This window comes from Stigmatopora argus, chromosome 6 (assembly GCF_051989625.1).
Source record: "Stigmatopora argus isolate UIUO_Sarg chromosome 6, RoL_Sarg_1.0, whole genome shotgun sequence".
NCBI lineage: Eukaryota > Metazoa > Chordata > Actinopteri > Syngnathiformes > Syngnathidae > Stigmatopora > Stigmatopora argus.
In genome coordinates, this window is record NC_135392.1 from 17,183,344 (window position 1) to 17,208,897 (window position 25,554).

Consider the following 25,554-nt stretch of genomic DNA (forward strand, 5'->3'; position numbering starts at 1 on the left):
TGACACACTTTAATAACTAAACAAAAATCATACTTTAAAGATGAATGGGGCCCGGCGGATGAATGGTTAGTCCGTCCGCTTCACAGTTCTGGGGCCTGGGTTCAAATCCAGGTTGGTCCACCTGTGAGGATTTGCATGTTCCTGTGTGGTTTTCCTCTGGGTACTCCGGTTTCCTCCCACATTCCAAAGATATGCATGGTAGGCTGGTTGGACACTCTAAATTGCCCCTAGGTTTGAGTGTGAGAGTGAATGATTGTCTGTCTCCTCGTGCCCTGCGATCGGCTGGCCACCGATTCAGGGTGTCCCTTGCCTCATGCCTGAAAGTCCATGACCTGACTTCAGGCAAAAGGCAGACTACATCCTAGACTGGTCGCCAGTCAGCCGTAGGGTACACAGAGAGACAAATGACCATTCCCACTCACAATCAGCGGGAATCTGGGCTGCACCTGCCCGTACCAAAGTCAGGCGAGTGAAACCCCTAAAATTCAGCATTATTATTAACTATACTTTTATTAATAGTTTATTTCTAGTATTGAAATTAGTTTTAGGATTTTTATAATGCAGGTGGCCCGGCGGCTGAGTACAGTGGTACCTCGAGAGTCGAGCGTATGTCGATTTACTCATAACTCAAATGAACGTTTCCCATAGAAATGAACTAAAAATAAATTAATTTGTTCCAACCCTCTGAAAAAACAACAAAAACAGGATATTGGTTAGCACGTCGGCCTCACAGTGGCAGTCCTGGGTTCAAATCCAGGTCGATCCACCTGTGGGGAGTTTGCACGTTCTCCCCACGTGGGTTTTCTCTGGGTACTCCAATTTCCTCCCACATTCCTAAGACATGCATGGTAGGATGATTGGGCACTCTAAATTGCCCCTAGGTATGAGTATGAGCGTGAATGGTTATTTGTCTGCTTGTGCCCTGCGATTGGCTGGCCACCAATTCAGGGTGTCCCCCACCTCTGGCCCGAAGTCAGCTGGGATAGGCTCCAGGAACGTCCGCAACCCTAGTGAGGATAAAGCGGTTCAGAAAATGAGATTTTCATAATGCCAACGACATATACAGCCAAAAACCATAAATTCTCCTTAATTGGAAAACAATATGTACGATAAACACCATTGGATTTTTCTGCAAAGGTACCCCCGGTGTAAAATTCAAACAAATCTAGTGGCCAGCCTCTTGATAATAGCTAACAGATATGTTGGAAAAATGTTCTTATCCTTTCTAGGGGCTAACAAGTTTGACGAAGCAGCCAGTTACATTCAGACCAAGTTTGAAGACCTAAACAAGAAGAAAGACACTAAGGAGATCTACACCCACTTCACGTGTGCAACTGACACCAAGAATGTACAGTTTGTCTTCGATGCCGTCACGGATGTCATTATCAAGAACAATCTGAAAGACTGTGGGCTTTTCTGAAGGTAAATTGGTTACAGCTGTAGTATATAGTCAATGAAAATGTTAGAGGCCTGTAGATTATTTTAAATACATACGTACAGTGCAAATTCTATCATCCAATTAAGGTTAAGAATTATTTTTCTTTATTAAAATAAACACCATCTATTTCTCGCTTTAGGGCACAAGGCTATAAGAGCATTTATCCAAACTTGAAAATATCACTGACTTTGAACCACAGGTTTCCACATTTAAATGAGATACTAATATGGAAGAATGTTACATTGAAAGAAAGATATCAAATCTCGTAATTATATCTATATAAGGCAAACCAGATCGTATTGAAAGCACACGTTCTTTAGATGACGGTTGTGTAGCATATTTAAATGAACGGTTTGAAATTCCCACAACCTAAATGTATTTCTACCTTATGACAATAGTCAAGATATATTGTGTCTTGAAAACTTGACCTGTAACACATGAGAAATGAGAACCTTGACATCTTCCACATGCCGAGAACTCCTCAATAATACGAAGCCACTCATAAGGGCAGCCAAGCTGTCACATTGTCAGAGTCCCACTAGTTTCGCTTAAAGCCAGTGTGAAATTTAAAAACTAACAATAGTGAAGTATATAAAAGAAAAAAAGAAAATCAAATTTCCTTGACTTTTTAGCATGCAGCATTCGCGCTCCTTCTGTAACCCCCATAGTACATCTTTCACTGCCAGTGATGTTCGGCGAGATATACCGTATTTATTCAAGTATAACGCGCAACATTTTGTACCAGAAAAACTGAAGTAAAATGAGGTTTTCGCTTTCATAACCAAATCCTGGTGAAAAACTGCCCTCCACCAGTGACAAAATTCCCTCCGCAGCCATTACAATGGGAGATGTAAAACCTTTCTTTGTCCGCCAGATGGCGCATGAGAGCCCGTTCTACCAAAAGCCAGCCCTCTCCAAATAGCCTTCGTCAAGTTTATAGGTGAGGGTAAAATAAAAAAAAGTTACTCCAGAGAAACGTTACCGGGGCAGCCACTCACTCGAGTCCGGCCAGGGAGCGCTAGGCTTTGCGGCTCGCCCCGCCGACATTGGCCAGTGCTCACACTTAGAAAAAATAACTCAAGAAGAATGGAATCAATTGTTTGGTGAATCTGATGATGATGAATCAGACTTTGAAAATATTTTTTTAAATATAATTTTAAATATTATGATGATGATGATTTAGACTTTAAGGATTTAAAATTGTAAATTCCATTTGAGAATTGTGTTCATAGTCCAGCGGTGTGCAAACTATTCCACAAAAGGGCCGCAGTGGGTGCGGGCTTTCGTTCCAACCTTTAAAAAGGAAACCTTTCCACAAATCAAGTATCTTAGAAGTGCAATCAGTGGATTGCAGTCAGGTGCTTTTTGTTTCAGCAGAAACACCATTGGTTAAACTGTCTGTGCTGGATCGGTTGGAACAAAAACCTGCACCCACATCGACCCTTGAGGACCGGTTTGCCCACCCCTGTCATAGTGGTAGTTTATTTTACTAGGTTTCCGTACCATATGTTGTGAATAAATATTTTGTCATGGCGACATCTGTTTAGTATTTGCCAGTTACGAGTACCGGTGTAATCCTTAGTGTGAGCTGAGAAAAAGTGGAGAAAAAAAATTATACCAATTTTTTGTCACAAATTATGGGTGCATTATACACGGGTGCGCATTACACACGGGTGCACGTTATACACGGCTACGCGTTATACACGGATGCGCGTTATACACGGTTGCGCGTTATACACGGGTGCGTGTTATACACGGGGGAGCATTATACTCGAAGAAATATGGTAGTATGATTGGTGAGGAACAGGCTACCGAGGAGTAACTCAAAATAGAATATACGCCTATATTTAAATTTTCACCTTTTTTGCAACAAAGAAAGTTTGAGCCACCCCTGTCCTACACCCGATCATAGGAGATATCGCTCAGAAATCAAGCCTTAGGATGTGTTCGACAATGCACTATGAAGGCAGGCTGTTACTTTACATGATGAATAAAGTTATCCAATCCAATCCAATATACGAATTGGTGGATACAACTTTGCAAAATCTGGAAAAAAGGAATATGTTAAGTGGTCACTGCCAATGTACAAATATATTGTGTTTCGTGGCAGGATGATGGTGTCTGCACACTGCATGAGATACTGCTGCAGCCATGTGATGATTACTGCTTTTCATAATGAAAACCATGACAGACATAATTCCTGAAGGAGGGGAAACCTTGAAAGAACTTCAACAATCAATGTTTTCCTGTCATTCCCCATCTGTGTATTGTTTGTTCTGTATACAAGTGTCACACCTCTCTCTTCTTTGACCATTCATACCCCTTTTATGAATGTTTTAATGGCAACATTGGATCCAAATAGTTTAGCACCCACTTGTAAAAAAAATCGGCTTTAAGTGATTTTTTTGTTCATTTTGCCTTGAGATTTGTTAAAAGACAGTATGAAACAACATTTTATATTACCTAAATGACATTAAAAACTAGCTGTTAAGGCACATGTGGGGAATGTGAATTACTATGTATAAAAAAAGGTTTTGTACAACATTTAAAATCAATTATGATCACAGTATTCTCCTGCATGTCATTGCATCAATTAGCCTATACCCAATCGCAGTGTCTATTCGACATCGATGCCACCACCACTTGCATAATGAACTGAATACAATCTGTGGGGTTTTAAATTATATATATTTCGCTAACCTACTGTGGATTGTTGTTTACACTTTTTTTTCCGAAGTCTCTAGTTTAAACATTGTTTGTGCCTTGATTTCAGTTTACATTTGTATTTCCACATTTGTTCTCCATGGTGTCAATTAGGGCTATTTCTACTCTGTATTCATGGCTGATGATGCATCCAATGAGAGCCATAAGAAAGATGCAGTACGTTTGTTATGTCAAGGCTGCAAATGAAGTCACTTGGTAGATCGAAATAATAAAAGTTTTGTCATGTGAACATCAATGCTACTGTGTTTTATCTTCCTATATAGACCACTACAAACACAATAATAAAAGGTGCCAAATCCACATGATACTATATATCAATAAAACCAGTATCCACCATTCCCCCAACTTGACAAGTCAAATGTATTGTTGAATACATTTAACAGGTCCTGATTTTTTTTATTTATTTTTTGCTTTCTTACACATAAAGGCTGTTGGTTGAGCAAGGCACTTTTTTAGAATGGGACTATGCATTTCTGTTGGCAAATGACACTTGAATTTATAAGAGAAAAAAACAAATAAAAGTTTGATAAACTTATTGTCATTTGATTATGCAGGCATACTTTATATATTGAGACTCAAGCTGCCAAGCCGCCATGATGAACTTGATTATTAATAAAACATTTTGAACGTGTATATGACAAGTGCACATTACTTTCTTGGCTGATTTCAAAATTTGTACAATAGTTCACTCATTTGATTGCGCTTGATGCCCCGTTTTTTGACCTGTTAAAAGAAACCTAATGAATCATCCAACAGGTGGTAGGAGTCAATTTGTTTGCATCAGACAAAGGTTTGTCACACAAAGTGCAACAGTTTCTCACCTGCAAATGGAAGTAAAGTGTGCTGCTGCCAAATGGCTTGTATGCAATCCCCAAACTATAGCTTAACAATGAAGAATGGTTTTCATTGACACATTTCAAGAAGAGTTGCATAACGTTTTTGTATTCACACACACTCAAAAAGTTTTAGCAGGTTTTTTCCTCCAATTGTTTGCACACATTTGTGGTACTTCAGACACAATGGCCAGCACATTCATTCAAGTTCTGTACCCACATATCCTCCTGGGGGTTACGGGGGGTGCTGGAGCCTGTCCCAGCTGACTTCAGGCAGACTGCAGACTACACCCTAGACTGGTCGCCACTCAGTCGTAAGGCACACAGAGAGACAGACGACCACTCACTCTCACAATCACACTTCCACCGAATGGGAATCGAACCCAGACTGCCCGCACCAAAGTCACGGAAAAGAACCACTGCACCATCAGGTGGCTCAGTGGCCACAACATATAACTAACTCGATATGTCCTCTAAAACAGCGCTCCACGAGCCACCTGGAGCCGGTCCGTCTCACTAATAAATATTAACGTTTTCAATCTTGCCCTCCTACTTGAAATGAGAAAAACTAATTGCTATTATCCTTGGGCCTTTTTTTACCGCCGTGGATGTCATTCGTGCATTGGCCCCAGTCCCACACAATTTTGTCCTAGGTTGTCACCCTCCCCATTAGCCGGTCCGCGAGAAAATAGAAAGAGCTTTACTGGTCCGCGGTGAGAAAAAGGTTGGGGACCGCTGCTCTAAAATCCTAAAATAAGCTCTAGTAAACTACAATCCCACTACATCCCAGCCAACTGCGGACACCAGGCGGGGGACACTCTGAATCAATGGCCAGCAAATCGCACTGGACAAGGAGATGGACAACCAATCGTGCTCACAGTCATACCTTGGTGCAATTTAGAGTGTTCAACCGGCCTACCCTGCATGTTCTGGGGATGCCAGAGGAAATTCGAGTACCCAGAGAAAACCCACATAAGCCCAGGGAGAGCATGAAAACTCCACACAGTGAGGACTGACCCGGGATCAAACCCTCGACCTCAGAACTGTGAAGCCGGCACGCTAAAGACTCATACACCAGACCGCCATGTGTGTACATGTGTATATATATGTGTATATATATGTGTATATATATATATATATATATATATATATATATATATATATATATATATATATATATATATGTAAGTATGTATGTATGTATGTATGTATGTATATATGTATATAAACATATATATATAAATAATTTCAGAGATTACAAGAAATAATTAATATCAGCGCTGCTGAGCAAAAAATATGAGTGATTAATTTACATGCGTGTGCTTATTATAATCAGAGAAAAAACAAGTAAACGGAATTCCACACTATGATACGGCTAGGATAACAAATTTCATTAAACTTGAAAAAATGTGTGGCTCTATCTTCTGTGTAGTGTTATTACCTGCTCAGGTTTGACTTCCGGATGGTAACACAAACCCTGCCCACTTTTTCAGGTCTCGCTCATTTTGAATGTCTTACTTTACTTATCTGGCGATATATCTGCCAGTCGGATTAAACTTTTTACTATCACAAATGTTTGTTCATCGTCGATGAAATGGACAAGGGAAGCTCGTCGACCGTCACTTACATGCGTTGGAGAAATTCGGATCACAAGTATGGAAAAACACTAATTCCTTAACGCTTTTGTGTTTTGTTACGTGCCAAATTGTCTACAGGTGTTTTTGTTTCCGTGTCCGTGTCCATGACTTTGTTTGCGTTTTTTAATGCCATGTCCCCGTGTGTGTTCCAGAAAGTGTCTTAAGGCAGCTTCAAACCAATATTTTAATAGGTGACTAATTATTTCCGTGCTGGGACGTATCATTGGATCAATTAGAAATCACGTTTTTGTATACTGTTGTATTAATCGGGGAATAAAAAAGTGTTTGGTCTGTTCATGTACGTCATTTTTTAAATTTTGTTAAATTAAGAAGTTAAATTGAAGTGTCGTAAAAAAAAAGTAATGTGTGTATTTATGTGCATGTGTATATGTATACGTATGTACATATCTCATCTCATTTTCTGAACCCCTTTAACCTCATTCGGGTCGCGGGGGGTGCTGGAGCCTATCCCAGCTGGTTCCAGGCCAGAGGCGAGGGACACCCTGAATCGGTGGCCAGCCGATTGCAGGGGACAAGGAGACGGACAACCATGCACACTCACACCCATACCTAGGGGCATTTTAGAGTATCCAATCAGCCTACCATGCATGTTTTTGGAATATGGGAGGAAACCGGCGCAGGCCCGGGGAGAACATGCAAACTCCACGCAGGTGGACGCGATGGACCCCAGAGCTGTGAGGCCGATGCACTAACCACTCGTTCCACCGGGCCGCCCTTATATGTATGTGTGTGTATATAGTATGTGTATACATATATATATGTATATAGTATGTGTATGTATATATATATATATATATATATATATATATATATATGTATATATGTATATGTATATATGTATATAGTATGTATATAGTATGTATATAGTATGTGTATACATATATATGTATATAGTATGTGTATACATATATATATGTATATAGTATGTGTATACATATATATGTATTTAGTATGTGTATATATATGTGTGTATATATATGTATATGTATGTATATATGTGTGTATATATATATATACCTATATATATATATACATATATATGTGTGTGTATATATATATATATATATATATATATATATATATATATATATGGATATAGTATGTGTATATATGTATTTATATGTATGTATATAATTAATCATTGATTAGTTGTCGATTAATCATGGCACGCCAGTGTCGGTGCCTGTGTTTCTTTGCATTTGTGTTGCCAGTTGTACACCATCCATTGTGTTTGTGCCCACCCATTTTCTTTGTTTTGCCATTTAGCAATGTTGGTAATCAGGCAGCTGACAAAGATGAATATTTTCAAGCTTCAATCGAAGATAAATGTTCAGTGAACATTGGCAACGTGGCCTCAGGTTATACAAATTCCTCAACTTCAACATCAGATCTTACCAAACAAGCTTTGTGCATATTTTTTTGGGAAAAAATATGCTCGCTTTTAGGATGCCACTTATGATTTTGTCTAACTTGTATCAGCAGGCACCTTCACGCTCGATGAGGGACTGGATGCCCTGGGCTTCGGAAGCTTCCAGTGGAAATTGCTTTTTGTCACTGGGTTTTCCTGGGTAAGTAGGCTTTTTTAAAAACACTTATCTGATGGCCATTTAGTCCAACCAGTGATAATTCAGGTGGCAGATGCCATGGAGATGATGATCCTCAGCATTCTTGGCCCGCAGCTGCACTGCGACTGGAGGTTGTCAGGCTACAAAGTAGCGCTCATAACATCGGTAAATGCACTTCACTGCCACCAAGAAAACAAATTGGTACCTTTACTTACGTATATAAAATATTTTCAGGTAACAAAACATTTTGATATGCAAATTACAGTTCCATGATATGTAAAGCTGTCCAACTTACAAAAGATCAAGTCGCTTTAAAGCAGATACTTTGATATAGCAGGGTTTGCCACTCACTTCACTCACACATCCAGGCACCTTAGGCTCCTTGACACATATATACGGTCATGGCGGGTTTTTCTTTTTAAATTGTCGTGCGGGAGTTGGTTTACTATTATCTCCCAACACCTTGCTGTCCTGCCATTCGCAGTGGCTCTATGAATACACAAAGTTAGCACACTCTAGAAGTCAATCAGTTTAAGAGAGGAGCCTTCGCATCAAAGAGTAATTAGTGAACTGCTTTATCCTCACTAGGGTTGCGGAGGGTGCTGGAGCCAATCCCAGCTGTCTCGGGGCCAGAGGCGGGGGACACCCTGAATCGGTGGCCAGATGATCGCTGGGCCCAAGGAGACGAACAACCGACCATTCACGCTCACACTCATACCTAGGGGCAATTTACAGTGTCCAATCAGCCTACCACGCATGTGTTTTTGGAATGTGAGAGGAAACCGGAGTTCTCAGAGAAAACCCTCGCAGGCCCGGGGAGAACATGCAAACTCCATACAGGTGGACCGACCTGGATTTGAACCCAGGACACCAGAGCTGTGAGGCTGACGCGCTAACTACTCATGCTACCGGGCCACCTTTTTCGTCAGTGTGCCTAACATAATTTGAACTTGTAGGTTTTCTATTGGGATGAACATATTAAATTTAGAGCCAGAGCGCAAACGACAGCAGAAGAGCTAGACTTGTTTTGTTTTCGTTTGATTCACTTTTCATTTTAATTTTTATCTGTTTTTGCATAGATAAAAATTGGTACTGTGAAATTTCACTCTAGAACAGGGGTGGGCAAACTATTCCACAAAGGGCCGCAGTGGGTGCGGGTTTTCATTCCAACGCATTGAGAGAGCACCTTTTCACCAATCTGGTGTCCTACAAGTGCAATCAGTGGATTGCAGTCAGGTGCTTCTTGTTTTCTGCAGAAATCTCATTGGTTAAACTGTCTGTGCTATATTGGTTGGAACAAAAACCTGCACCCACAGCGGCCCTCGAGGACCGGTTTGCCCATCCCTGCTCTAGAAGAATGATGCGCCGAATAATACAAACATCTGAGAAGAACGTCGTTTTGCATTTTTCTGTTTTATTCAGATTTCAGATTCTTCAGATCTCTTTTTTTTTTTTTTAAGTAAGGTAACTTAGTTACTTTCACCATTGAATCATGAGTAAAGTAATGTATTTACTTATTTACAGAAGTTTGAAGTTTTACATTTGAAAGACAAAATATGTGATAGTTATCAATATCAATTGATATTTTTTTTTAATCGTGATAACAATTTTATGTCCTATCGCCCAGGTCTGGTTATAGTGTCTAGTATTAAAAATTGTTGAATATTGTGTGCTGCAAAAGCAGGAAATTCAGAGTGTTGTTGCATAAGTATTTTGAGACTCTTAGAGTCACAACACTACGCAAATTGAATGTTGGAAACAAGGAGACATGATTCTAGTTAGCCCATAAAATCCTTGAATTAGCCATTTTGTTTTTAAGTTATTAGCCATTGGTTGGCAACCAGTTCAGGGCATCTCCCGTCACCACCAGCCCTTGTGAGGATAAGCAGAATGGAAAATAAATGAATAAATAAAAATAAAAAGGAAATATTTACTTGAATCAGTAATATAAATCCTACAGCTTACAGCTTTTTCTTCCGTATCAGGTGGTGTTTGCTGGCATGGGCCTCAGCTCGTCATTATGGGGCAACTTGTCTGACAAGTACGGCAGGAAAAAGGTCAGCTCAACTCAGTCATTTGAATTTATGAGCCTATGTTGCTATTATTTTTGTCTCTGTCAATATGAACAGGGACTGACCATTTGCATGTCTTGGACTTTCTTCTATGGAATGTTGAGCGCCCTGGCACCCAACTTCGGGTGGCTATTGGCGTTGCGAGGCCTGGTGGGCGTAGGCATTGGAGGAGCCCATCAGTCGTGAGATTTCTTGTTGATATAAGTTGTTAATATAAGTTTTATTTATTTATTTAAACTTTCACAGTTTTGGCTCGGCTTGGCAGTTTTATTTCATTTAAACTTATTTTCATTAGTGACTGCCCCAAGTATTGAGGCTAGTGTCCAATCCATTTGAACTGAAAAGGCTAGCAGTGAATGAGTTAAATCACAAGTTACCATATCTTCTCGCATATAGGCTGTATTTGTCTCTAAAATAATGACTGAATCAAGGGTACGGCTTATCTGCACACAAATTAGACTTGACATGCATGAAACTGCAAGGTGACGAAGATGAAACGCCATAACGCAAGACAATGCGGTCATTTATTTCAAAATAGAGAAAAGATAAACAGATAAAACGGTAAACCAAATTTATTTTTGCATCTGAATGAAATTCAAGAAACAAAATAAACTGTATCTTGCATAAAACATGGAAAAAAAATCACTTACTTGTGCCTGCCATTGCTCACGCAGGGCGCTGCCATCTTACCGTAGTTCAGGGTTAGGGAACCTATGGCTCGGGAGCCATATGTGGCTCTTTTGATGGGTGTATATGGCTCTCTGCTAACTTGTGTGATAAAATATGGGAACCACTGGTGAGAGACCACCTAAACCCCGAACGCACCAATGGGAGCGTCACACTGTGGCGCCGACACTATCTCTAGCACCTTTTTAATCATAATTTTTCTTCATTACACTCTTTTGCATGCATACTCTCATTGATACTCATTGATTAGCAACCGTGAAAAAATATTCTTAAAAGAATTCAGAGACTTTTTTTACTTTCAAAGTGGCAAATGATTAATAAATGCACACGTATTTTTACTGTTAAATTCTGAGTATGTCTCTCAATGAATAATGTTTGAAAATATGAATTGTTTATGGCTCTCTTCGTCAAAAAGGTTCCCGACCCCTGCCGTAGTTAAACGTGCTCTGACTGGGTCACCAGCTGTTGATTATCGGGCAATTTCCGGTAAATTCCTGTTAATTTTGGATGACTTCCTGATGATTTTATGACAATTCCAGGTCAGAGTTAGATGTCAATCATTCACTGTTAGCCCTCCCAGTCCAAGTGGATTTGACGCCGTCGGTGGCAGCCAATGAGATGTTTTGAATAATGTTTTTGTCTTGATTTATTTTTCAAATTTGACAGTCGGAAACAGTTAATTCAGAAATTATTTCTTAGTTGATCAAAACTGTATGATATTATATTATATAGAGCAGGTATGTCCAAACTATTGCACAAAGGGCCGCAGTGGGTGCGGGTTTTCATTCCGACGCATCAAGAGGACATCTTTTCACCAATCTGGTGTCCTACAAGTACAATCAGTGGATTGCAGTCGGGTGCTTCTTGTTTTCTGCAGAAATGTCATTGGTCAAAGTGTCTGCGCTGGTTTGGTTGGAAGAAAAACCTGCACCCACAGCGGCCCTCAAGTACCAATTTGGCCACCCCTGATATAGAATTAGTGGTGTGATACTGCAGTTGTACTTCAGAATGATCTTTTTTTTTTCATTTGCAGAGTGACTCTATACTCAGAATTCATTCCATCCAAAGCAAGGGGCTTCTCCATCATCCTGATGGCAGTGGGTAGACACATCACATTCACTTTACAAACTAAGTTAACATTTTTTCTCTCCTTTTTCCTTGTAAAAAAATCGCTAATTTGTTTAGTAATTTTCCACACTTGTAATCCCCATTTCACTCAATTAATGGAAAGAGGAGGAATCCCTTTTGCTAATTCCGTACCGATTTTTAACTAATCTTGGCCATTAACAGCGGTAGACGTCCAATCCATTAAAAAAGGAGGCCTGACAGCGAATTAACGGATGTTCATTCAGACAGCCATGTGTTTGGACGTCCATCACCATCAATGCAGCCAATGGGTTACTAGTTCTACGTCGCAATGAGCCAAAAATAGGCAACAAATATGGGTTTCCCTTTCTCCATTAATTGTTGCAGAGCTCGTCGCCATCCAAAAATAACAACCTCTGTTTGGCCTGCTTTACAGTACACAACTGCTGTCCAGATATTTTACTATTATGACAATCTACTCTTCAAGAATATCTGAGTCTTTTTTCTTTGTTGCCCTTTAGGCTTTTTGGGCCCTCGGTGTCGTATGTGAGGTTCTCTTGGCCTTGTTCATCATGCCGACCCTGGGCTGGCGATGGCTACTGGGCCTTTCTTCCGTGCCACTGGGAATCTTTCTGTGCCTTTGCGTGGTAACGAAGGCGACCATTCATTAAATATGTTGTAAATGCAGAATTTCTTGAAATGGAATACATTTTTTGTATGCAGTGGCTGCACGAGAGTCCTCGCTTTGATCTGATGAGCGGAAACCAAGCCAAAGTCATGGGGACGTTAGAGAGCATAGCAAAACACAACAACAAGGCATTGCCTCGGGGAAGGATAGTCTGCAACGTGCAGGTGATATGATGCATTCTTTCAGTCTAAAAATTGAGGCCCGATTGGTGTAATTTTGATAATTAGCACCTAATTCCCATTATGCATAAAAAAATTTCGTTGTGATGTGTGAAGCCCTTGGCCAATATACTAAACGTTATATATATATATATATATATATATATATATATATATATATATATATATATATATATATGTATGTATGTGTGTATATGTATGTATATATATATATATATATATATATATATGTATGTATATATATATGTATGTATATATATGTGTGTATATATTAATGTATAAATATGTGTATATGTATGTATGTATGTGTATATATGTATGTATGTATATATGTGTATATATATAGTAAAATTCAACGATTTTAAGGCAATTTTAGGGTGCGGCTTATACGCGGGGGCAATTTATATGCGAGTAAATACGGTAAGTGGATTTGATACCAATCTGATATCTCCCAAGTGATCATTCAGGCCCTACTAAAGATGACTAATAAAGATTGTCATTGTAATTTTTTTATGTTACTCATGTCACAGAATAACCGAGGCCGTCTCCAGGACCTTTTTACCAAAGAATATTGCAAAACGACTCTTCTCCTCTGGTTCATATGGTTGGTTGGCTTCACAAACATGCCCATTCATTAATATACAGTAGGATGAAAAAACATGAACACTTTGAAATTTATTTTATTTCTGCATAAATTGAGAATAGACAGTTTAAGCTTTTTTTCAAATCGCATAAACGCATTGCCTGCCATTGACGGCAGTAGGCGTCTGATCCATTTGGACTCGAATGAGCTGTCAGCTATTTATATGTTTTAATTGTTTTAAATTAAAAATTGATGAACACATTTAAAACGATTGGAATATTCACAGTTGCTAATTTTAAATCCTTTCTTCTTTTGACATAAGTAGAATTTTAGATATGTTTTGTTTTTTGTTTTCATTTAAAAATGCCAAATATATGAAAGAAAAATATACTATATAAATGTATGTATGAATGTATGTATATATATATATATATATATATATATATATATATGTATTTATGTATGTGTATATATATATGTGTATTTATGTGTGTGTGTGTGTATATATATATATATATATACACACGTATATATGTGTATGTATATATATATATATATATATGTATGTATGTGTGTGTGTGTGTGTATATGTGTATATATGTATAGTATAGTATATTTTGTGTGAATACATTTTTATTGTCAAGGTTTTCATTTGCCTTCAACTATTATGGAATCATCCTGCTAACAACTGAGATGTTCCAAGCCAGAGACACATGCGGTGGTAAGTGGCAGCATGTGCCACCTTTTAATTCCCAGCACCAAAACCTCAATCCATGTGACAGCCACTCAGGGGGCCAAAAGTGAAGCCATTTGTAATCTGGAATGCAAATTGCTGACAGAAAAAGATTACAAAGACTTGTTATGGACGACGTTGGCAGAGTTCCCAGGTGAAATCTTCCCCATTGATGGCATAGAGTTGACATAGAATAATTGGAAGCATTTTTCCGTCAGGCCTGGTCGTTGTTCTGGGCACAGTGGACTATCTGGGCAGAAAGAAAAGCATGGCCTTGCCCTTCTTCATCTTCAGCGTCAGCCTTCTGCCCCTCTATGCCTGTATTGGGAGGTAATGTGTGTGTTTGTGTATACATATCAAGACTACCACCGTAAAGAGCACATTTTTTGGGATATCCCCGTTGCAAGTATGAGGCAACCGATTTTTGAGAATCTGCCAATGCAAAGTCCCAATTCGATACCATGGAAATGTCTTGAAGAGGAAAAAAAAACACATCCAAATGTATTTTTCCCCTAACTTGAAAAAGCTAGCATATCCATCTAAAAGTTATTTTTAGTATAGTTTGAATGAAGCGGGACACAAAATGTCACAAATTCATTTTTTTTAAAGCAAATCAGTTGTGCAGCACAAAACAAAGCAAATGAGCTACAGCCGTACCTCCAACCTATGAAATTAATTGGTTCCAGTTTTTTCATAACTTGAAAATTTCATAAGTGGAGGTGTACTTTATATGTAAATTCTTTAATTCGTTACACACAAGGAACAACTAAAAGCTTTAAAATTGGTCGATTTGCCAATTTTGTATGAAAGATGTGAGGAAACACAAAAATTAGAGAAAATTATAAGGAAATGATTTCTTAATGTCTTCAAATAAATAAAGCATATGAAAATGTGCCCTGCACCGCTGAAAGAGTTCCCTCCGCGGCTGTTATTATTTGAGACGTAATCCCAGTGTTTGTCCACCAGATGGCCTGTGCCCTTTTTGTGTGTGTGTGTGAAAATATGTGCAGCGTTGCATTTGTACGGTTTTTAATGAGGGGGATTGCAATCATTAATAAGGTGAGCATTTAGTCAAGGTGGATAGATATGCAAGAGAGAATATTGAAACATGTATAGTGGTTGTTGTGAGACAGCCAATTGAATTGAATGCTTTTATTGTCATTATATGAGATAAAACAGTACAGTACAGGGTAGCGTTCTAAAGTGAAAATCAATGCATCCGCGACAATATTTTCAAAATAAAATAACGGGTAAGGAAACGCATTTACTTTTTGGGGGATTTCGTAACTTGGAACTTTTTCGTATCTCGAAAGAAAGAAAAAATTGTAACCTGAAAATTTCATAACTATAGGCATTGGTAAGTAGAGTCATGACTACGTTTAAAATATTTTGTTTTAAATGTACTATAGAAAATAAAGGTGCTCATCCAATGTGATAAATTGAGCGATAGTATCCTAATTAGGATTTTTCTTGCCTGTTTTGCTGTCAATGGACATTTTTTTTGTTCTGCAAAGTTTATTTTGTTAGTATAGATTGACAACCATTGTATATTAGTATTTTGGGCTAACATGCCACAGTAGTAACATTTAAAGAAAGTTAAATAGGTTCAAAGGTTTTTTTTGATGTTATACAATATCTATAGTTTAGGAATCATCTGAAACTGAACTGGTTGAATCGGGTAGAATTAATGTTACAAATAATTACATTCTTGTTTACATCATTTTAATACTTCCCGCTTACACTCAAAGCTCATGGGGGTTGCTGGAGCCTAAGTCAGTGGCCAGCCAATCGCAGGGCACAAGGAGATGTTAATACTCCATTATGATCATTTGTATACATGCAAAAAACAATTGTTTGCGGTTGCTTCAGGTAGAAACCTTACTGTATGCATGTTGACTTTTACTGATTTGTTCCAAAAGCCTAAAAGTTTACCAGCATGTGTATATATAAAACATTTTTTTAAAGACCAAAATTGTGTTTTACTAAATTTATGTTAAATAAGTAGTGAATTTATCTGTGAATGAAAACAAAGTATTTATATTCTTTAAACATGTAAAAAGTTTGATTCTGTCATTCCCCTTTCAGGGTGTCTCTCACAGTTTTCATCTTCATTGCCAGAGCTTTCATCTCCGGTGGATTTCAAGTTGTTTTTGTGTACACACCAGAGGTAGACAGCCTCTATCTCACTGTTTTACACTTCCAATATAAAATGGCCGCTCTGATTCTGCAGGTGTTCCCCACTGAGACCAGAGCGTTTGCCGTTGGCACGTGCAGTGCTATGTCTAGGGTGGGCGCTCTCCTGACACCCTTTGTGGCACAGGTAAAAAAAAATAAATCAAAAAATATATATATACAGTGGTACCTCGACATACGATCGAAATCCGTTCCGAGACTGAGATCGTATGACGAGGTTCTCGTAACTCGAGCGGACGTTTCCCATTGAAATGAATGGAAAACAAATTAATTCGTTCCAACCCTCTGAAAAAACACCAAAAACAGGATATTGGATTGGAAAAAAAGTTTTATTTCTTCTAATTCCCCATCTATTAACAAAGTAACACATAACTAGTGGTTTAATAGTAATACAATTTGTTTAATAGATGTAAAATTAGACGCATTTTGCGGAGGGGAGAGACAACGACACACACGGAGGCGGAGGTGGGGGCTGTTCGGGGGAACTTTATCCACGGCACTCGTAAACGAACAAACAAATTTAAATTAACTTGGATAAATATATACAGACACACTCAAACATACGTTTAATGTAACTTTACACAAAACTGAATTCTAGTTTTGTCTTTTGTTACCTTCGTTTTCCGGGTTAGCGGTTTGCCACGCCTCCACCCTCACGTTCGCTATCGATGGACTGTTTGCTGTTGTATTCCTTCAAAATATTCCGAAAATGATGCACACAAATGTCCTCACAATAGGATAACGCACAGCCACTTGCCAACGAGAAATAGTCTTAAAGAACGATCGTGGGACCTTCTTTCCCTAGAAAGAATAACAGGAAATGCAATAGCTGAGCTTCCCACGTATTGATTGTGGGTAATGAAGTTTTATTCTGAGAAAGGGTGCCATTGCCTATGGGTGTTGTGTGCACGAGTATACTTCATTACCCAGAAAGCCCTCTTTTTCCCGCGCATGCGCGTTGTGCGTTTCCTGGTCTGAATAACTCATTCGGTGCTCGTAGATATTGTAATACACGAAAGAGATGCAAAAAAGACAGTGCCATGGCCACCTGGCTTGGTCGCATCACGAAATTTTGACCACATCACGGGCGAATTATTCGATCAAAATTTCCGTCGTAAGACGAGAATATTGTATGAAGAGCGGTCGTATGATGAGGTACCACTGTATCTCTGTTAGGGCTGCTACAATTGGCAGGCCGTGCATTTTACATCTAGGCCTTCAGTAGTGCTTCATCTGAACCCTTAACTATTTTATGGCTACAAACCTTTACTGCAGCCGCAACACATACAGAAAAAAAATTCAATAATAAAATTGCAATAGTATTTAGGAATGTTGCCACATTTTAGGAAAATTATTTTACTCACCGAAAAAAAACTTTATTTTCGTCACACAATCCATCCTCCTTTCATTCATTTCTCAACCAATTATCCTCACAAGGGTCGCGGAGTTGCAGGAGCCTATCCCAGCCAACTATGGGGGATGAGCGGGAGACACCTGAATCGGTTGCCAGCTAATCGCATGGCACAAGGAGGCTAACAGTTTTTTCAGGAACTCATTTTTGCCGTACAATCATCGAGTTAAATGGAACGAAGCTTTGCTAATATTTGACCGTGCATCAATGGCACTTCTGTCATATATTAGCATTAAGTTTTTATGTAACACATTTTTCTCAATTGACCATCTGCGATCTAATGCTAAATTTTGTTCCACATCAGTGATTTTTTTCCCCGTTGTATAATAGGATTAAGCTGACAGTTTTTTCAGGAGAACACTCAATCAATCAATGATCATACAAGTTAAATAGCGCAAAGCGATGCGAGTTTTTACCGGCGAATCAATTAGGTATTCCACTATATTTGCATTTAGCTAACAGGAACAGGTTTTTCCCTCAATCAACGTGACCGGACGATTCACCGAAAGACGTTTTGCCGATGGACAGTTCGCCGAATGGACGTTTCGCCGAATGGACGTTTCGCCGAAACGCGATTCGCGCGCTCGCCCCGCCCCCGGATCATGTGTATATGTTTTTCAACCTCGGCACAAAAAACAACACAATGAGAAACATCGCCACTTTTATTTGTTTAATAAAATAATAAATTAAACACTTAATTTTTTTCTACGAAACGTCCGTTGGGCGAAACGTCCGTTCAGCGAACTGTCCGTCAGCGAAACGTCCGTCGGCGAAACGTCCGTCGGCGAAACGTCCGAGTACCCTCAATCAAAGATCATATCGCCCACCTCTACTATGAGCTCCAATACAACGGTTCAAAATGAGAAGGTGAAGCACGCCATGTTGTCACCAATACCACTTTTCATGTTTTGACCAAAGGTGCTGCTACGACAGTCGGCGCACTTGACACTATCAGCATATTGCGTCTGTTCTTTCCTGGCCAGCTGCGCGTGCCTGCTGCTTCCCATTGAGACATCGGGAAGGAGCCTGCGAGAGTCTGAACCGAAAAACAGTTAACTCCTCAACAGTCTGCAACTCAACTCAACTCGGTGACGGAGTCAAATCACTAAGGGGCACAAGACTTGCGTTAAACGTTGTGGGTTTGCAAACACTTTATAGATAAAAAAAAGTTTTGTTACGCAATTTTTTTCAACCTGTCATTCATGTAGCATTACACTGGAAATGTGTCCAAAAAGAAAACTGAAAACAGGGAGTATTTGTGTACACAAGTTTTACATGTAAATATTTATTGCAGGTCAAAATTCTTCAGGTGCTTATTTTTTCATGTTGTAATATAATAAATTACATGTGCTAGTTTGGAAAAAATCTGATATCAGTGGATTACCATATCTTTAAAGTTAAAAATTACTCTCGCGATCAAGCTATTATCCCAAAATACTGTATTATCTGCTATATTTTTTTTAATTACTTTTGTTGTAATGTTAATAAATGATGTTAACTGTTGTTGGTTTTTTTCATTTTCTGGCGCCAATCCCAGCTGACTTCGCGCACCAGGCGGGGTACAGCCTAAATCGGTGGCCAGCCGTTAATACTCCATTTGTGTGTCCCAATGATACTCAGAACTATGTTTTCTGGCAGGAATGGTGACAGGGTCACCCATGGCAAATACTTCCTGTGTGAAGAATGAAGAGTATTTCTTATAATCACATGTATTCAAATAAGTAGGTTTTTGGCTATCTTTTGGTTGGGAGACAGAACGCCTGTGGAATTTAAGATCCTTTGTGGGCTGTGTAGGTAAAAATAAGTCTTTTACATAGCTAATTGGTGGCCCAGTGATGCGAGTGTTAGCACGTCGGCCTCACAGCTCTGGGGTCCTGGGTTCAAATCCAGGTCATGTACAATTGTGTGCAATTTGCATGTTCTCCCTGGGCCTGTGTGGGTTTACTCTGGGTGCTCCAGTTTTTACCCACATTCCAAAAACATGCATGGTAGGCGGATTGGACACTAAATTGCCCCTAGGTATGGGCGTGGGTGTGCATGGTCGTCCGTCTCCTTGTGCCCTGCGATTGGCTGGCCACCGATTCAGGGTGTACAACGTCTGGTGCCCGAAGTCAGCTGGGATAGGCTCCAGCACCCCCCGCGACCCTAATGAGGATAATGCGGTCCAGAAAATGAGAGAGTGACAGAGACGTTGAGAAGTGATGCATTGATACGACCACCAGGTGGGGCCGAATACAGCTCCTATACGCAACCGGGTTTTATACGGTTTGGAACGGCTATTCACAGATGTTTAAAAAGGGCAAAGAAAAAAGAAAGTTGAAATGTCCGTGAAAAATATGGGAAATTACAGCGTTCAATATTAAGATGTTTTCAAAATGTTATTCTTTACAGGCAATTTCATTAGAGTATAACGGACTATTCTTTAAATGTTCTGTAAACTGCCCATAAACCAAACTTTGCCCGTTTAACTTTCCAAGGATATTCTCATACGTATTTACGAATCGATGTCAGTATTCCTGACGACATATTTATAATTAATTTACGGAATATTTCTACACAATCTAGTTTCACAATAATTACGCTTTTATATATTTTCATATTTATTAGTTTTATATATGGGTGATCACTATCTCAACAGTAAAGATAGAAGTTAAATCATATTTTTAACTGCTTCATCGTTTGATGAATTATTACTACTGAATTATAACAGTGGTGACAAAATGATGGAAATTGTGATTTGTTTGAGGCACCTTCCTATTGGTCGAGAGTTTGGCTGAGCTGCTCTTATTGGCCGAGCCCAAGCACTCCGGCCTGTACAAAGTGTGCCGTCAGCTTACATGTTGTGCACAAGAGTGAGGACTCAGCGGCAGCATCACTAGAAGTATAATATACTATATGAGGAGTTGGTCTACTGCTGGGAACCAAATGCCAAGGTTAGTTATTTTTTTTTAAATTCATATAGTACATACAAGTGGCTTTCACACGTTATAGAGAACATCAGAATTTTTTATGAATAATGTTGTTTAGTTTTGCATTGTATTTTGTTTCTCCAGAACACATCCAGAGGAGTTTTGACTTCCTCGCAGATTCATAAAAGCAATGGTGAGTTTAATATCCTTTATCTGGGATTTTTTGGGGGTAATTTAGAGCTGCAAAAAATCTAAGAAACTTGACTTGATATGCGAGTGGTTAGCCCGTCGGCCTCACAGTTCTGGGGTCCTGGGTTCAAATCCTGGTCGGTCCACCTGTGTGGAGTTTGCATGTTCTCCCTGGGCCTGCGTGGGTTTACTCCGGGTACTCTGGTTTCCTCCATGCATGGTAGGCTGATTGGACACTCTAAATTGCCCCTAGGTATGAGTCTGAGCGTGAATGCTTGTTTGTCTCCTTGTGCCCTGCGATTGGCTGTCCACCGACTCTGGCCTGGAGTCAGCTGGGATAGGCTCCAGCACCCCCGCTACCCTAGTGAGGATAAAGCGGTTCAGAAAATGAGATGAAGTGAGATTTTAGAGCTGGAAAAAAATATGAAACTTGACTTGATATGGAGGGACAGCGTATTGACCGGGATAAATAACTTTTTTTTTTGCTGAGAGTCCATATGTGGACAATTGTGTGTTGTGTGAAGACAGCCAAAGAGAATATTTGGATATGTTGGCAAATGTTGGCCATCCCATCCCACGGAGAACAGGGACATAGGTGGGCAGGAGTTCAGAGGGCTACCAAATGATTCAGAACTCACAGCTGTGATAACATCATGGAGTGTCTGAAAGAAAAATGTTGACAAGAACGACACATTTTTTTCAAAAGTTTTGATAAAAATGAAAGATGAACACTCATTTTCTACAATGCAATGCATAAAGAACAACGATTACTTCTGAGTCACGCTGTCAGTAAAGTTTTTATTTTACAAGGTGTTTATTATGTTGGTCGGCGTTTGTCGCTGCACTTTGTCTTACTAAGGACTGTTTCTCATTATTTGAAAATTTCCGGCAATTTAACGACCAAAAAAGCTGTCAGTATGATTCCTTACCTCAATAGCAAGCGACTGATCATTTAAAAATCAGTAAAGGCAGAATGGTCAACAATGTTGTTTGTAAAATCACACTGAGAACATTAAAATGCATTTTTATCATTCAAGTAGAAGTCGTTTTTGTGGTATTAGTAGTAGTAGTAGTAGTTGTTCTAATTTTTGTTGTAGAGGTGGACAACATTGTGGAGTTACCGCAGATGTTCAAATCATGATGTCAGGTTCAGGTCGTAGCTCTGTGATTGACTAGCGACCAGTCAAGGGTGTACCATTCAGTTGAATACTACATTTATGTACGTATATAGTTGGAATATACTGGACTATATCCAGTTTTTTTACAGTTAAGGTAGAGTGAATATTCTGCTTATGTTACTCCAACCTTTTTTTCTGGTCATTATTTAAATTAGGTGAGTGTTCCTGATCAAATTTTGATTAAAGCTCACCTACTGAGTATACACTAGGACATAAATATAATGGCTATGATTCATGTAGTATTGCATCATGTCGATTTCAGTTTGACTTACTTTAAACACTTCATTGTGAATCATAGTCTAGATGCAGAATTCAGATTCAAACTGTAAGACCAGTCAACATCCTGTTTCAATGGTTATGTACTACTCATAGCTACAGGTCTCCCCCTTATAAACTTCCTCTCCTCCCAGAGGAAGCAGGGAGAGTTTTTCCTCCTCTGAAATGTGCGTCCTGCTCTCTGACTGGGTGTCTCACAGATGTTGATGCACTCGTGGCTTAGCGCAGTTTTTGGGGGAATGTTTTTGCGCTCTTTGCGCTCTTGTGAGACCGGTGATCTCAGCTACTAAAAATCCCACTAACTTCGAAATAACACAAGGAAGCATTCACATCTCAGCTCAGGGAGGGTCTCGTTGTGTCCGCTTTTTTTTCATTGTGTTGTCTCTATTCTTTTATCCAGCTGTGTGCGGGAGATTCCAGCAACTGCTTCCAGATCAGGGTGCAGCACGTGTTGCGCTCCTTGCCAAGGCCACTCAGTGAGCCGTGCACCCGTTCCTTTGCCGTGACCCGCCATTGCAAGCAGCAGGAGCGACTCACGAACAAGCGCGTGTCCCAGGCCAGCGAGGCCAGCACTTACGACTCGGCCTGCTGTCTGGTCAACCCGCTAGAGGAAGAAGATGAAGGAGAATTCGGCGAGCGCTTGGCTCAAGGGTCCTCCAACAGTGACAAGAGTTTGGACATTGACTCTGGCTACTCGGAAGCCTCGTGGCATGATGAAGGTGTTGTTTTGAGGAGGACAAGAAACGTGCGGGTGTCTTCTTCTGCCTGCCTTCGCACAAACACGGGACTTTTGGGACGGATCCGACCTAAATCCACTTCAGACGCTTGCTTAGAGCGTTGGACCTCCTTTGAGGCCAGCAATCCAGAGAACTGGACTACAGCCTTGCTCAGCAGGAGTAGGAACCGACAACCTCTTATTCTGGGGGACAACAGCTTTGCTGACCTAATAAAGAACTGGATGGACCTTCCTGAGTGTCCAGAACCTGCACAACTCAAGCCAAGTGGTGGGAGACGACTCGCCAAGGACATTTTAATTAACATGAAGCGACGACTGGCCGGGATATCTAAAAGTGTGGAGATGAGGCAGAAGCCAACAGGCTCCATTCGAGGGTGCGAGGCTGGCGAAGCCCCTAAACGAATGTCGTGCCCTGTGGGAATTCAGTCACTCAAACCTTTCTTTCACCAGTCCCATACGGGGCTGCATGCACTTGACTCAGACTACTACCACTTCACTGCCCTAACAAAAACGGGCAGCCGACAGCCCATAATATGCAACGACATCATCGGTTATATTTAACTCTATAAGATGTAGTTTTTCCCACGGTAACAACCCAAATAAATCTTCCTTGTACTGTATTTTTAGACAATAACACCTAACTGACAACAAGCCACACCCACCAGATATTACAAAATATTATATGTTCCCTGATAAGGATAAGTGGTGTTGAAAATGGATGGATGGATAAATGATCATATACAGTAGGACCCACACTGACTAGAAGTCAGAGGTGGAAATATTGTAATATGAGATGGTTACACCAAAGGTCATGCAGCTCATTTGTACAGTATCGAAATCCATAAATAATTCACACTGGACTATAATATCACCAGGGTTCAAAGTGGTTTATAGTCCAGAAAATATAGGATTTATTTGCTCTCAGTTTGTAAAATTTCTGGAAGCTGTTTCATTCTTTCAACCACAACATTTACCGTCAACTCTTGTACCCTAGACAAGCAATAAAAAGTCTCACCATATGAAAAAACTCTCGAGTCTCTAAATCTTCAGCAAGTACTGTGTTTTTAGACGAGAAAAGATGAGTATAATGAGAGTGAGTTTAAATGATCATATCTCGCTCGCAGACAGGATATTTGAGTTTGTAGAGATTGTATTTCTACGTGGATTTTGCATGATTTATCCTATATTAAAAAGACAAGCATTTTGATTCATCCAAGACTCAAATTTGCTCATAAGTTTCAATGTGAGTGTGAATGAAAACATATTTCATGCTTGACGGGTCCGGCAGAGGTTCTTACTCACTGATTAATCTAATGACACTAGCAATTTAAAAATGGAGAGACGGATGACCATGTTGACCATTTTTAATGTACTGTATTTTCTCGCATTTACACCATATTTGTAGCTCAAAAAATGATGACTGAATCAAGGGTACGACTTATATGAGCACAAATTAGTACTCGGTCGTTTGGTCGCCGGTCTTTTGGTCGCCCGGAAGGTTATTGATAATTACCATTTAAATCGTTGCTCAAATTCCCTAAATACAAACTGCGAATGATTATTTAGTCATACTTAATTCCCTATTAATTATTAGGCTCAAGAAAAGCTCAAAATTTCTCGTACTTTTATTGTGTTTTGTTGGAGAACTTGTTAAGACCCTGACTGACGTCCCTTCCTAAGGGGACAACTCATGTACATACAAACTCTTATACACTCACGTCCGCTCAGTGAAACTGCTCAGGGCCATTGTTGGCTTTTATTGATGCGTAGTTGTTTTACCTTGTTTTGTCGCCGGTCTTTTGGTCACCGGACTTTTGGTCGCCGGTCTTTTGGTCGCCCGTTGTTTGGGTCCAAGCGATCAAAAGACCGCGACCAAAAGTCTGGCGACCAAAAGACCGGCGACCAAACAGCTGGTCGCGGCACAGGTACTCGGTCGCCGGCGACCAAACAGCCGGTCACGGCACAAATTCCACTTGACATGCATGAAACTCCAAGGTGACAAAGAGGAAACGCCATAACGCAAGACAATGCAGCTGATACGGTCATTTATTTCAAAATAGAGAAAAGATAAACAGATAAAACGCTAAACCAAAATTATTTTGACATCTATGAGTGAAATTCAAGAAAAAAAACGTATCTTGCATAAAACGTGAAAAAACTCACTTAATGTGCCTGCCATTGCTCGCTCAGGACGCCGCCATCTTACCGTAGTCAAACGTGCTCTGAATGGCCAGACGCGAGTAGCCTTAATACATATATGTTCGTAGTATTTACCATGTCAGCACATCTCAAAAGTTTTTAAGGCTGATCGAAGGTCTTTGATAGCATGCATTGAAGACTTTTAATTATATTATTTATTCAGCACAGTTTAGCTCACCTAACCATATTAGTTTCAGTAAAGAGAATAGCTCAGGAA

At 39.7% G+C, this 25,554-nt stretch overlaps 3 protein-coding genes across 7 annotated transcripts in view; all 3 read left to right on the forward strand.

Moving 5' to 3' along the window:
* The window catches only part of LOC144076090 (guanine nucleotide-binding protein G(i) subunit alpha-2), a 41,108-nt gene extending 36,711 nt beyond the window's left edge, over window positions 1-4,397 (forward strand). For both annotated transcript variants that reach the window (XM_077603662.1, XM_077603663.1), the window contains exons 8-9: window positions 1,230-1,422; window positions 3,549-4,397. In XM_077603662.1, the coding sequence (XP_077459788.1) occupies window positions 1,230-1,420 (191 nt within the window). In that variant the 3' untranslated portion in view covers window positions 1,421-1,422; window positions 3,549-4,397. The remainder of the gene's footprint in view (window positions 1-1,229; window positions 1,423-3,548) is intronic.
* Window positions 4,398-6,472: 2,075 nt separating this feature from the next.
* Window positions 6,473-19,353, forward strand: LOC144076041 (synaptic vesicle 2-related protein-like). 4 transcript variants are annotated; one of them, XM_077603570.1, is made up of 16 exons: window positions 6,473-6,648; window positions 7,920-8,011; window positions 8,133-8,221; window positions 8,285-8,383; window positions 10,204-10,275; window positions 10,348-10,472; window positions 12,011-12,074; window positions 12,585-12,710; window positions 12,787-12,915; window positions 13,461-13,534; window positions 14,158-14,234; window positions 14,296-14,400; window positions 14,465-14,576; window positions 16,332-16,413; window positions 16,477-16,566; window positions 18,769-19,353. In XM_077603570.1, exons 1-16 carry the CDS (start codon window positions 6,590-6,592, stop codon window positions 18,904-18,906), a joined length of 1,533 nt encoding a protein of 510 aa, XP_077459696.1. In that variant the 5' UTR covers window positions 6,473-6,589; the 3' UTR covers window positions 18,907-19,353. The 4 variants fall into 4 exon arrangements, with proteins under 4 accessions (XP_077459696.1, XP_077459697.1, XP_077459694.1 ...); XM_077603571.1 differs by having other exon boundaries at window positions 18,834-19,353; XM_077603568.1 differs by having other exon boundaries at window positions 16,332-16,566.
* Window positions 19,354-20,623: 1,270 nt separating this feature from the next.
* LOC144076092 (PAK4-inhibitor inka2-like) lies at window positions 20,624-24,141 on the forward strand. Its single transcript, XM_077603664.1, has 3 exons — window positions 20,624-20,783; window positions 20,904-20,952; window positions 22,803-24,141. Exons 2-3 carry the CDS (start codon window positions 20,950-20,952, stop codon window positions 23,697-23,699), a joined length of 900 nt encoding a protein of 299 aa, XP_077459790.1. The 5' UTR covers window positions 20,624-20,783; window positions 20,904-20,949; the 3' UTR covers window positions 23,700-24,141.
* Window positions 24,142-25,554: the final 1,413 nt, after the last annotated feature.